Below are 14,465 nucleotides of genomic sequence, written 5' to 3' on the forward strand. Positions count from 1 at the left end.
CCGCTTGGGGGTAATCGCGCAGTTGCTAGATCGCGAATGGAGCACAGTGAAATTAGCAACGCAGCTAGACCCGCGGCTCGCAGTCTCGTCAGATATTCCCACAGGTTCCGGGATCCAGAACCCGGGCCGTGTATACGTTCGATTAAGGCCGATGACGAGGGCGTGCACGAGGGGCGCGCGTTTTACAGGCGAAACGCGTTAACGCACGCTAAGTAATGGATGATCCAGCCCGGCCACGGTTTATTTTCACTCGAGACTTTTGCTAAATAATTCAGCTCGCGCTGGATGTGTATCGCCACCTAATTGCTCTGAAATATTAAGCAACAGCTCGTGTGCGACAGCTCGACCGGCTTAACAAAATTTCAACGAAATTTAAGGCAGCTGACAGCGAAACCGTGAGGGAAATGTACGAGTCCTTTGACGTTTTCAACGATATCGACGATCCTTAGGCTTGCTTTCCTTTGAAAACTACTTACGATCGTAACAGTCCTTGGTCACTTTTATATTTCTTTTAACGATCGTTTTTTCTCTTTAGCGAAAATACCATTGCTCGGAATTGACGAGATCTTAACGATCTCTAATCGATAGGTCGGCTCCTCTTTTATTTTTACGTTGAAATCTATACGGCGATCCTAAATATCACAGCTTCGATTATCACTTATGCAGTCGTTGGATAACTACGGAATTTTGTTCGTCTATAGAAGGAATCAAAGAAAACACGAACCATTTCCTATTGCAATTTGACGCTTTGTTGATTCCAACTACGTAAGACTGCTCCGGCATACAGGAAGCTTTGTTTCGTATCTGACATGACTTTGTTCTCTGCATGATACTTGTTTGTTTTCAATAACTGGTTCCTCTACTTTCTAATTGCGTCGAGCGATGGAATACGATGCGAAGCTGCGATCGATACGGATGGCCAAGAATTGCTCGAGACCGCGGGACCAACCGAAAGGAAACGCAGGAAAAGACGGCGCAAAGAAAAAAAAAAAAGATCGCAGCGTCTGTTGCCTCGATTTCTCAGTGTTTCGAGGGATAAAGTGCAATTACTGCGGAAAGAAAGTTCGGGATATGCGGGACAAGTGGCTGCCGAGTGGCCGACAAAATTCTGCGAACGGGTTAAAAGTGGTTTGTGCCTCTCCGGACGGGTGAAAAAGCGGATCCTCTCGACTGGGACGCTTGTCGCGTAATTTGGAACACACTTCGCGAACGTGGATACGCTCTGTGCACGCAGAATGCTACTCTGCCGACCACTTGTCACAACCTTTTTCCCTTTCCTCGATGCTGTTGAACTCGAGACCGCGCAAATGAGTCGCGCGCACAATGCAACCGTTCACGTCGATACTTCTAAATACGAGATTTCCTGTAAACGTGCGGGCGTATGCGTTCGTTATTTTCGACTAGACGTAGTATCCGTAAACAGATAGAATTTTCTATAAGCGTCAAATGCGTACATCCAGAGGTGGTGTTGCAGCGACTCGTGAAAATATTTCAACACTTGCCACGGACAATTTTTATGAACCAGGCTATAATGAGATACGACTATCACGATTAAAATAGCATAAAATTTGAAAGCCAAATAGAATCGAAACAGAATTGAAATGTATATAAAATTTGCAACGCGTAACGTATATTCACCGCGAGCATGAACTTTGTCGAAAATTTAAAATTTTTTAAATCGTTCACTGTCGCTTGACCAAGCTTCGAAATGTATTCAGGAAAAGATCCTGCAAGTGTTCACACACACACATCTTCGTGAGCCACTGTATACCTCGTGTTAGGAACATGCGCCTCTCTGTCGCTCAAGTACCAATGCGTTTGACGTTTATAGGAAATCCCCCAAAACTCGTTCCCCGATAGAGAGGGGGAAAACAACGCGGAATTAAAGATTCGGTTCGTTTCAAATTATCCATTCGCGATTCCGATTATGCGGGAATGCATCGGCCGTAACGAGATAAAAGAGCTCGGCGAATTCGTCTCGCGAGTTCGGACCGACTTCTCGTCGAAACGGGAGAACCGAGGGACGCGCGAAATCGATGATATTAAAAAAAAAAAAAAACGAGTTTAACAGGAGAGCAAGAGGAGAGTAGAGACGAGTGAAAAAATTGGAATCTGTCATCTGATCATAGTCGCTCGAACGCAGCATCGCGCAAAATTATCAAAGTCGGGAACCAGCGGCGTAGGTATTTTGACACAGAGGAAAATTCGTGTCAATGAATTATTTTCGAGTGGCACGTGTGGCCATCGGATGCGATCGACCGCCGTAAATTTCGGTCATCGCCAGCGTTCTATTTCGAAGAATCAACCGACCAGTTTGGTTTTTCGCGTCGTACGAAATAGCGCTGAAGGCTTCTCTGCCAGCTAGCTAGCTGTAGGTCATCGTATTATTATTAAATATCTCTGGTCGCTTGTAAGAAGATACGACGAAGCAAAGTGGAAAATAACTTCGTAGAATTAGACGTCGAAAGGAGAATTGCCGTCCGATTCTTGGAATTAGCGGTATATTGCGTCGTTAATTCCTATTTCATAAATCGTTTCGCGATTCGTCACGGTGGCGAACCATTCTCGTCCGAGAACGCATCCGTCTTTCGAGAGGGAATTTCAAGCGTCGCATCGTCGTGAATCGCTAAAACGACAAAGCTCTTAGCCGCCGGAGCGAACGTAAACACGCTCCCTCGAGGATCAGGTGTAGATCGGAACCCGGCGCGACGGCTTCTTCGCTCGGCGAAGGGTCGCGAGATGCGGCGAAGAAATATTTTTCATTAATCTGATTATTTATCACCCGTCGAGCTTTCACGAGGGCTTCCCAGCCACCCTCTTACACGTTGTAATCCCGTGTAGCGGCTACGTCGCGTTGTGGTTAGGCGTTTAACGGAGAAGGGCGGAAGAAGAAGATGGGGAGCGACGACTCGCAGCCCGAAATCTATCGTTATGAGACACGGGGACACGCGCGTCCCCTTCGTCTTCCGCCCCGTCTTCTCATTTACATATTGAACGTCTGCTCGCACAAGCTGTTTGAAAATTGTTCGTTCCCGAATTAGGCCCGGGCCTTCGTCGTCTGAGACCCCTCCCGAAGGATTCCAGTACGACTTTTGGCCATCCGCTAACAATGAGACACAATGTAACAAAGCGTCCCATCACTCGCGTTGTACGCAAAGCAAAAATATCAGAAGCGCGTCGACTCGAAGGCAGTAAAATTGAAAAAGCCAAGGGAGATGGTGCTCGTAACGCGACTGAAAGAAGAGTCGCCCGTCGGATTGAAGCCTCGTGTTGGTCGTGAAGTCGGTAAAGTTATATTTAGCCGACTTAGGAACTTTCTGGCTCCTTTATGTGCCTTTTTAACAAAGGGAGACGTCATTAACCTTAAGAGGGTGCACTAAACTAAACGAACCTCCATCCAGACTCTGCGCGGTACGCACTTGTTCCACGATCGACGGTACCGCCGTACACCGTAAGGACGGCTCGTGTCGTAGACGTAGAGGAAACGCGATACACGAACACGTTCGGAGGCTGCAGCGTAATCGTTGCAACGTCCTGTGCACGTGTGCAGTTATCGGTATTCGCGTGGCGGCTCCACGAACGTTCGTGAGCGTTTTCGCGCGTACGCGTATCTATTTCCGCGGTCGCGTGCACGGAATGCTCAGCGGCACGTGTAAGTTATCCGCCCGCCCTTATTAGACCGCCGCTCGCCCTCCCATTAAATTTCCACGAAAACGGTGCTGGCGGCGAACCGTGAAACGGAGCCGCGTAAATCATGCAACGATAATGTCGGACTCGCGGTGTGTCCACGACGACGTTCCGGCGGTACGCGGGGCGGCCAGTCGCGACACCTAGACCGGCACGAACCACGCCGTTTTGGAATTATCACGAGTTCAAGAAGAGCTGATTTCGATGACGAATCGCTGGTGCGAGGGACGGAAGGAAGGAGAGGGGCAACGAGAACGTGCCGGATACGAGATTCGCGACGGGGATGTCGCGGTCTCGTCGCTTCCAGATTAACAATCGTGTTTTGCCCAAGAAGATTCGACTTGGCCGGGCCTGGCACCTAGACTAATCTCAAGACGTGAGAAATTGCAACGGTTCCGCTCCTACGAGCGTAATGATACGCGGGAATAATTTAAATCGTGATTTGCGACCCCGAACTACGAGATAATGGAAAGTAGGAGTCGCTACTCGGGGATATCGAGGTTTTTCTTATTAAAGTCGCCGATCGATTACGTACGTCGATAATCTCGATAGCATTAAACACGCTTTCGTTCGCCCCTCGAAGGTTCTTGCACTTTATCGATGTCGGTTGTTGCTATCGTTTCTCCGTAAAACGATTTCTCGCTGATTTTCCAAGCGGTCGCGGCACATTTAAATATAAGGCGTAAAATCTCGCGTTCGATTGTTTTCAAGGTCTGATCGCGTTTTGCGCGATTATTCGATCAGTCGATCGTGGATCGACCGAATGCCTATTTTACATGGAATTTACTTTACAAACGATCTCCCGGGCATTGTCTGACGCGGTTCACGGATGCGAAGAAAGGACGCTGAATAATACCGTGGCACTTACTTAATACAGGCACTTATTAAGGCCGACGTTTCTCGTTTCCACGATTTATAACCTCATATCCGCTAATTAAATCAAATATAACTTCACGAAATTCTTGGTAGGACGCTTGGTAATGCCGATCATCATTACGAGGGACGACTTCTACTTTATGCAAAGCACTTTCAAAGAACACCGAGACGCTTTAATGGAGTTAGGAATACGTTGAGAAACATCGATCGACGTTAACGCGACACGGCACTTTAACGAAATATCTCGCGGCCTATCCCGTACGATCTATGTAAATATCTCTAAGATATAATAGAACAGTTATTGCCTATGTGTACGTATCGATCTTCACAAAATGTTACTATTAAATTAATAACTGTTGATTTCTACTAGTTCTAGATTACATTAATCTCTAGAGATCATCACGGGTGAAAATTTATCGCACCATAGCCTTTATAAACTCGAGAATTAACCAAATTAATCAAATGGAATTGTATAATTTCCCATTATACTTTTTCCTTACCAGGTACGGAAAATTATTGCTTGCAATGGCAACAAATAGTAACGTTCCCGTTGCGTTCACTCACAGGTCCATTAAAACAAAATTCGCACGAGCCTCCAACTGTTAAAAATTGTTAATGCCCGATTCAAGATTACATCTCGAGGATGAACAGGTTAAATTCTTTGGAATCTCCGTGCGCGTCTTTGAGTTTACGGCGTTTCGTCGGTATTTCACGGAGGGTGCTCGCGGCCCGATTTATTAGAGCCCGGAGCGTAGTTATTTCTCTCGCAGTGCTCCTCCTTAAAACGGTCGTTCCGGGCGGCACCGCGAACAAGAGAGCAGCGCGGCGAGGTATTCCCTGTGACATACGGTCTATTAGGACTAATAATAGTGACTCGGAGAGGCGCGGACGCCCGTATAGTCCTGGCTCGACCCACGTCGTACGTCTTTCTAGCCGGTAGCCCAGAGACTGACTCCGCACGTGGACCACCGTGAAAAACACGATCGTCTGTCTTGGAACAACGCTGACAACGCAATCTCCGCCGTGAAGTCTCACGTTCGATCCACGCATCAATTAGAAACGCTCCCTTCCTAATCAATTATCGATCGATCTCCGACGTACGCTTACGAGCCTTTATCTCTTTATCTCTTTATCAGTTTATCTCTTATCTTGTTATATCTTGTTGCGATGACGAATGCCAGCGAACTGGTACAGGAAAATCAGATTAAACGGAGGTTCGCTTTATTCCAAGTTTCCCCATTTTCCTACGAACGTAACGATAAATACGCGTATAAGAAATGGGGGAGGGGAATTGCAATGAAAGCGCTCATCGAACGCACGATTATGTAGATACGTAAGTTAAGCATGATCGGTAAACCGTGAAACACGGTCGGCATAGTAAGAAAATCTTTGGCTGAAAGTTGGCGCGATTCGGCAATTTAAGGTAGACCGTTTGTAAACGAAGAGCACGAGAGCGCGCAGGCTGGCAAGTGGCTGGCGCTTCGACAGTGAAACTTGGTTTCGCGTTTTAAGCAGGCATCTTCGCATGTTCTTCATCGTTGATCACGTAACAGCCTAATTAAAGCGCTCGTTCCCACCGGCGCCCTCGTCGAATCGATACTCGAGACCCGGTCGAGAGGGCAGCTTGAAAAGCGACGAGCTCTGCCCCTTCCCTGCAGCGGCCCCAGCGGGGCGGCACGTCCTCTGAATTTTTAAAATTCCTTCAGGAACGCGTACACGGATCGCACGGTAAATCGAGGCGAAGGATATTCGGTATTCGATTGAAATATTCACCGGCCGTGTTCGAATTTCCAGATAGCCTCCCGATAACGCCCGACCACCTCGTGATTCTTGTGCCGTCCGTGAATGTTTCAATCCTCTCGCACCATCGATACATAAACTGTTCTCTCGCTTCTCTTGCGAGGAACGATCGCAGAACCTTCCGTGCTCTAACCGCCGTTCCGTAGGCCGAATTTTGTTTTCCATTCGTATCATCCGGTTACATTCTTTCGAAACTTGTCCTTCTTTCGCTCCCTCGACGTCCATAAATCTTAGTTGAGAAAACTAGAGGCATTCGTAGGCGGCGATTGTTTGGATTATTAGGCCCAGGGAGAAAGAATCCCTCGTGAGGAAGCAATGCCCATAACTCAAGCGATTAGAGCAATCTCCTGGTAAACTACGATTCTCAGTTAGCCATTCGGCTAATTCCATTCCTCTCTGTGTACCAAATACAAACAAGCGGTATAACTAGTACAAAGATTCTTCCTGTTAAAAAAAAGAAAAAAGAAAAAGAAACGAAGAATCTGCGAATAATCCATCGATCGATCGTTTGTAAACGTCACGTTCGTTTCTAACAACGTTGAAACGGAAAATACGATTTATCGCTGGTCGTTGCTTATGCCAAATTCCAACGGTCACGGTAAAAGCAAGATGCACGGAAGAGAAAAAGACGCGTCTGAGAATTCGAAACGTGTCTCGGCGCCTGACGATACGATAAATCGCATTGTTTTTGGCGGCCAGAAATAGCAAGGGGAAAGCGCCGCGGCGACGAATACTCGAGTCTCTGCGTTAAAGCTACCAAAACGACCAGCTCGCCTCCTGTTAACCGGTGGAGATATGTTCGACCATCTTGTTCCGATTTCGCCACGAAGGGGCCATTTTGGCCCCGACTATCTCGTTCGCCTGGGCGCCATCGCGATCTTCCTTTCCCGGTTAACGTTCTTGTTCCGAACTTTAGTAGCTTTTGTTGTACTTGACTGTGTTGTAAACGCGTCCTACAGATTGTCCAATAATCGCAAAACCTCGCTATCGTAACGTTCGAGTGCCAGAGACTTTACTGCGTCCCCGCGATTAGCTAAAATATGATCATCGCCGCTTCCTTTATTTTCTTACGTCGATCTCGTTTCAAAAGCAAGTTTCTATCTCTGGTATCTCATCGGTATTCGATTCGTGATTTTTCAACGTTTTTCACATCAACAAAATGTGCACCAGAGGGCCGTGATTTCGCAATTCGAGAACGACTGCGACGTTTACTTTTGCGGACTTTTACGGCGTACCAGCGTCTCGTGCAATTTTCGCGTTTGTACGCGACGAGGAAAACGCAAAGAGAAAAAAGTGTACGATGTTGGTTACCTGAACCGAACGTAGACGGCGCACGTACACGAGTTTTAAGTAGAACGAAGAATGGGACGTTGTTTCGAAGCAGGCAGAGAGTTACGGTTGTTAAGGGGTGACAGGACCAAAGTGCTCAAAAGCAGCGATCGTATGAGGTAGCAAGTACCGAGAATGGAAATAAAGAGCAAAAAGTAATGGAGAAATGGGACATTGAAAAACAGAAGGGGAAGATTACGTTGGTCGGAGGTCTATTTCATGTACAGACTCTTTTAAGCTATTTCCTCTCTTTGAAACGTGACTTTTCTTCCAAGGTTTGCGGTAGGTTTAGCCTAATTGAGAAAGAACAACAAGCTTTCAGCAGCAGCAGCAGCAGCAGCAGCAGCAGCAGCAGCAGGAATAACTGTTAAATCACTAACGCTCGGAGAAAAAGAAGAAAATACGGTGATTAAGGGTTTAAATTATCCAAAATATTACCATCGGTAGAGTGACTCAAATAGAGAAACGAACATTGCCGGAAATAAATCACGCATGGTATTTTAAACCCGGTTTGACGTTTAAGATTAAGGTTCCCTAAACGAAAAACGGTCAACGCTGGTTATTGTTACCAGGGCTAAAAATATCGGCTGTCCGAAAAAACACGACGAAAGGAAGACGAGAACGTTTGGTAAATTTAGTGAGCGGGAGCGGGACGTTCACCGACTGCTTGGAAAACAGAATTAATCGCACGTCACCATTCTTATTTTAAGGAGGGTCGCTGGAAGCGCCGGGATAACGGTTAAATATATCCCACGTCAAATTAAATGTGAACGGAAAGATTTGCATAAAACAAAGACTGCTATCGTAAGTCGATTTAAAAGCTCGCCGCGACCGAAGAAACGACGTAATTATCGCGCGTTGATTTAATTTCGACTAGTGCGGCTAGAAAGCAAGTATAATCCACTTGATCGTTAACCAAATTAATCCTTGGAAATCGAATTGCTGTCTAACGTCTGTGGGAAGACGTAATAAAACATTAGTTTCGAAAGGAAAACGAACGACAACGCATCATCGTTAAAGATGACACACAGGCGTGGAAAAAGCGTTAATTCCACAGTTATAAAGCAACTGTTGCAGCACTCACTTGTCGAAAGTTCGTTTAGTCGAGCAAATTCGTTGCGCTTAAGAAACTCGGGTTGACCGGTTGCTCCTTCTTCGAAACGGAGTTGCACAATTCGTTGCAATTTGTCGATCTCGCTCGACGGCGTAACTTGGGTCGGGGAGCCTTCAACCGACGAGAAATATCGCTGGATTTCTAGGTGAACGAAACTGACAAAGCTGACAAGGTGAAGGATTTCGGTGGCTTATGAGTTCCCTTGGACTTGGCGCAATCGTGAGTTCGCAGCTATCGAAGAGCGGAAAAGCGCACGAGCAACGCGAATAAATGTGCGCCATGGATCCGACCATGTAAGTAAGTACTTTCTCCAACGAAGACCAGTAGCTAGACATTGATACTAAGTTCTTCGGCTGTTCGCAATTACTTCTCGCGACGTAAATTGCGGCCCGAGCGAAGAATCGTTCTCTCAACGGCCGACGCCTTTGTACGATTCTTGAGACTTGCGCCGCGTTTCGAGCATTAGGTTTCTCTTGATTGAGGAGAAAACGAGAGAGAGAGAGAGAGAGAGAGAGAGAGAGAGAGAGAGACAGAAGGACGGATGCAGAAAAGATAAGAGGAGGAGAGGGTAGGCGAAGAATGAAACGAGAGTGAAATAAGGAGGCAGAAAGACGAACTGAGCGGTAAAGGGAGAAGAGGAGAATCGCTGGTGACGAGTCACTCTGTCATTTCGTTATGAGTTACCGGGAAGAAACGAGGCAGAAGGAGGAGGAACGGGAGGAGACGAGCAATTCCTTCTGGAATTTCGGGAACGCTCGAGGGCCTAAATCGCTCTGCTGTTCTGGAAGAAGAAAGGGACGTCTCCGTTCTGCGATCAAAGGCTCCACCGAATCGTCGGCCGTCCTACGGAAAATTCAAAGTCGGCCGCCTCGCGCGTCTTATTTCGTGTATCGTGCTGGCTGCACCAGAGCACCCGTTTCACGGTAAACCTTGTCATTTCCTAACTTTGAATTTTTTCCCTTCTTATATCGCGTTAAGGAATTCGGGCAAGGTATTCGCGTAGTCGCGTCGTTCGTTCCAGCTCCAAGTTTTAAATAAATTCCAAGATCATGGAAATAATTTTTAAGCGAAAATTTGGTTCACTCAATTTATTTAACCGTCAAGATGCAGCGTCCGCTGTGATAACTCATTTTTCAACGTATAATCAAAACAGGGGTTCACGCCCCCTCGTTGGAAGCTCGTCGACACGCCGATCTTCTGTCACGCTCGAACGCGCACCAATCGTGCCATGTTTCGTGTTCGCTGAAACTATTGAACGAGTCTACACGCGAGAAGAACGTTACCTCGCGATAATTAAAATAAGAAATCCCAAGGAAATGTTGTTGCTCCGAGGCGGCGGACGCGTTCGATTTCCGGTTAATATCCGATTCATCGTGCGCCTCGGCTTCTTCGCCTTCGATTTCGACCGGCCGCCTTGAGTTAATTGAAAAATTCATCGGACTAAAACGAGGATAGGCGAGAAAAAGAAAAGAGCTCGCCTTGAAATATAAACACGCTGTTGCATGTAATTTGGGAGGAGAAAGAGAACAGAGAACGAGTCAGAAAAGAGCAATAGAAAGGAAGAAACGTCTTTCACCTAGTTTCACACGTGACGTTCGTTAATTATCGATGTTTTGTCCCTAGTAGCGAATGATTTTACCTCTTATCTCGATTCAATCATCACACAGAGGTAAGAACATTCGGCCTTCGCTATAAAATAATCTATTCCAGTGCCCGCTGAGCTGACGAGTCAAACAAAGAAAGATGCACTGGTATCTAAAAGCGATGAAAGTATCTATCGACACTTTACGCGAAGGTAAAGGTAAATTTACGCGAGTATAAAGCTGCTCGAACAAGAAAATTCTGCCGTTAAATACACTGTCGCTGTCGGATGGAAACGCGACATAACCGACACGGAACGCGTACTCCTTTCCTCTATGGTTTTGCCCCTTACGCATTTATAGACGGTTGCAGCAGTATAAGCCTGCCACGAACGATAAACACGGGCGCTCTGATGATGGCGCCGCGAAACTGCACATGTCGCGGCGCCTGATGGCGAAAATACCGCGACACGGCAGCCTAACAGGAAACGGGAAAGAGCGCGTGTGCTCGGTGAGGCGATGCTGCAAAAGTTCACCAACTACCGGTGTCCCGCCGCGGAATCCGATTTGTCTCGGTTTCAAAGGAGCACTTGAGCCCGCGGAAGCGGAGTCGGAGGAGGCGGATACGGAGGCGAAGACGACGGAGAAGGGCGTTCGAAACTAGAACGATCGAATTAATGAAGTAAACCGGGACAACGCGGCCGCGGGAAGCGGAGGTAGCCGAATCGATGAACGTGAGTGCGCGAGAACGAGCTGCCGTTGAGAACGATGGACGCGCGGAGGCTCGGTTCCGAGCTAATAAACCGGAAACCTAATGCGGTTCGGCCTAATAAACCGGAATTACCCGTATTAGGTGTCGGATCGTACGGTGTATCGCACCTAGCTTCTCGGCAATAATGCGAATTTAGATTGATCCGGCCACGTGGAACGTAGCGTTCCCTGTAACCTGCGAATTCCCACTTCCCTCGCCTTTGCCGAGGCCTCCGACGACCTCGACCGACCTGCGATCGATATAAATTTATTAGCGGCTGCAACAACGCTGCCTTAAGAGGGATGAATATAAATAAACGAGCCAACCGTGCCGAATATAAACAGCGGAATTAAGCGCGCTCCACTAAGAGAACCGGCGTTTTCCCATCCAATTCGAGACCTGCTTCGTGGTTAGTTAATAGATAAGAAATATTGATAGAGCTGGCAAGCACAATTATTTGCGACAATCATTACCAAAGGATAAGAGTTAAGTTCGATTGCACGATATCCCTGCGAATTTCCTCTTTTCTGGCATATTTTCCTGCCACCTAAAGTACACGATATCTTCTCATTCTTTTATCACCGTATTAAAACCTAATAGTGTCTCTTAATATCACATAAATTGAATTGCTCCGTGCAAACTTAGCCCTGTGTCACTCTTCTCGAAACAACTACGCTTGTCTCTCTAAAAGAAGGATAATAAGAAGACATCGATACAATATTTTTGACGCGGAGCGATATTAATCGACAAAAATGAATATTATATTGGAGTGGCGCGAGTTAATTGGAAAGCCGATCCTACGCAGAGAAAAACACGGGGCAAGCAGAGGCAACTGCGAGGCTCGGCCGCGCTCTCGCGTTCCCGAAACAGGCAAGCGGAGTTTTTCAGTGGGCCGTGGAAAAACGCGCGGCTGAGGCGATGAACGGAAAGCGCGGAAAGGAAGAGAGACCCGAGCGACGCGGATCAGAGAGATTTTCGCTGTGCGAGCATCGCTGGCGGGGCGATGGCAAAATAATCGAGAGCCGCCTGTCGCACCGCCAGGACAAAAGAGATATTTCACCGTCCGACAAATTTCCTCGCTAAATGGCCGTGCATAAAAATAGCAGGGCAAAGAGAGTGACCAGGGGAAGGGAAACAAAAACAAAAATCCCAACCACGGAGCCAGTGCCGTGGCGAACACAATGCCGGTGAATCGGATGCGCGAATTAAAAACTCGTCGTCCGGCCAAGCTGCGCGATAAATATAATAATAATAATCAGAGGCCCCGTCTGTCAAACGATTAACGAACGACCGGTTGTCCCGCGCTCCTGCAAATTGCCGCTCGAAATTGGAATTAGATTTAATAAACAGAATATTCACGTCGATTTTCAAACCTTTCACTCTGAGAGTTTGCAAATTTCGACCATGAAATTATCCGTATGTATTTCTCGATTAGAAATTTTCAACTTTCCACCTGGAATCTGAAATATTTATATAAATTGAAGGATCTTCCAAAGTTCTGACTAAACGAAGATTAATTTCTCGTAAAGTGCAGGTTGAACATGCAATCAAGAAACGTTATAACAAATTGGGCTTAACAGGCATTGTTACTTTGCGAAACACGTATTTTGTGATAGACGTAGCTGTACGGGATCGCTGCTGCGCCAACTCTGATATTTAATGACGTGTAACGACTAATTCGGTCACCGGCTTTTCAACGCTTTTCCAACGAACGATTAACCCTCTTCGGCCATTGAACGCTACATCGTTTAGAAGCGAATCCGTGAAATTCGCGTGATATCCTGCACGATAATAATAAAATTACAATTCCGATTACAGAAATGGTTAATTCTGACATACGATTGTTCAATTGTGATCTATGCAAATCGTTCTAAACATTATTCCATAAATCTTTCAACGAATCAAAGGAGGAAACGGATCACTATGTTCAATTTAACAGTCAGGATATTGCGAATAACAGCCCGTCACGTTTTGTTAAAACGTAACGAAGAACGTAACAAAAACGTGAAAATGTAACGAACGTTGTCGTTCGTGGAAAATTGCCATCAGTGAAACGAAATCACCGGTACTCATCGACTGCATCCCTCTGCTTGAAAACATCATGCGATTCACTCTGCTTCCATTTGTCGCTTCGAAAACCACTGTGCCTGGCATGTCAAGCATAATTCTTATAGATTGGATCGTAAATTGTTTTTGAATCTCTATGATGTTTTATTTAGTTTCATATTGAGTAGACCCTTTCCCCTAATTCGATTCTACGGGGCAACAGACGAACAATAGAGATCGTTAAGCTTTTCACGTTGATAATCCGATACGCACAGTCACTATAGTAATAGTGGTTTCAAATAATCCTTAGGAGTAATTATTTATAATAGCGCTTGATAGGAGATAAAAATGGCAGATCGAGGATTTTAATAGAAGATTGAATAGAAATGAAACTATCGCGCTATGTTTGATTTATCCAAGAACGCTTAGAACAAATGGGTATCCTAGGTGAAAACTAAAATTTTCTCCGTACGATTTTATTTTGTCACCCGCGAAGGATTTGTAAGCAAACTCTATGCGAAAGGGTTATATAGCGATAGCAATAGAAATAAAGAGCGATAGAAAATGAAAGATGGAGAATCAGAGAAACTTCGCCATGTTTTAACGATATAAAAAATTATTAAAGTAGAAATGAAAATGGGTAACCGATTGCCAATGGGATAAGGAGATTTTCTGCTTTTTCTCAAACCAACATCCTTTACGCTCGAAAATGGTAGATACGGTTCTATCCTAATTCGCGATTCATCTTCGTTCCTCTTGTGGACAGGGAATCAAAGGGACTAACAAACTACACGTCGATAATGAGCGAGAAATCGGAGATCCTCGAAGGATAAGCACGTAGCTCGGTTCCTCTCCATCCACCTGGCATCGTACCAAAATACTTTGTCTCGACCGTTTGAAAAATGGCCGAGCACGAAAGAACAGTCGAGTCCCGCGGAATATTCATGAACCGTTCGCGTCTTCTTCCTTTTCCCTACCATCGATCCCTGGCATCGATGTAAACGCGCAACACGCCGCGAAATTGTTTGCGTTTCGCATGATCTGCTCGTGATCGCCGAGCATTAGACTACGATTATCGCCGCTAATCGGAACGATTAGATTCGCGTAATTCTTTTTATATTGGATAATTAATCTTCCAGAGAAAATTAGAACACCGTGTAGTTCTAAATATTCAAAAGTAGTCGCGTCTATCTTTTTACGGATAATCGAGATCTGGATTACTTACTCCAAGTAATTGTTACTCGATGCGAATGTCCACCTACCTGAAACAAAGACAATTATA

At 46.0% G+C, this 14,465-nt stretch overlaps 1 protein-coding gene across 11 annotated transcripts in view; it reads right to left on the reverse strand.

Annotated features, from left to right (window-relative positions):
• LOC126875473 (uncharacterized) overlaps positions 1–14,465 on the reverse strand; it is a 259,178-nt gene that overhangs the window by 103,627 nt on the left and 141,086 nt on the right. For 8 of the 11 annotated variants that reach the window (XM_050638405.1, XM_050638401.1, XM_050638398.1 and 5 more), the window contains one exon: positions 14,409–14,441. The exons of 2 other annotated variants lie outside the window; for them this stretch is intronic. In XM_050638405.1, coding sequence (XP_050494362.1) covers positions 14,409–14,441 — 33 coding nt within the window. Of the gene's footprint in view, positions 1–14,408; positions 14,446–14,465 lie in introns of all 11 variants that reach the window. One more of the 11 variants, XM_050638407.1, reaches the window with a different exon arrangement.

Source organism: Bombus huntii, chromosome 18 (genome assembly GCF_024542735.1).
Source record: "Bombus huntii isolate Logan2020A chromosome 18, iyBomHunt1.1, whole genome shotgun sequence".
In the NCBI taxonomy this organism is placed as follows: domain Eukaryota; kingdom Metazoa; phylum Arthropoda; class Insecta; order Hymenoptera; family Apidae; genus Bombus; species Bombus huntii.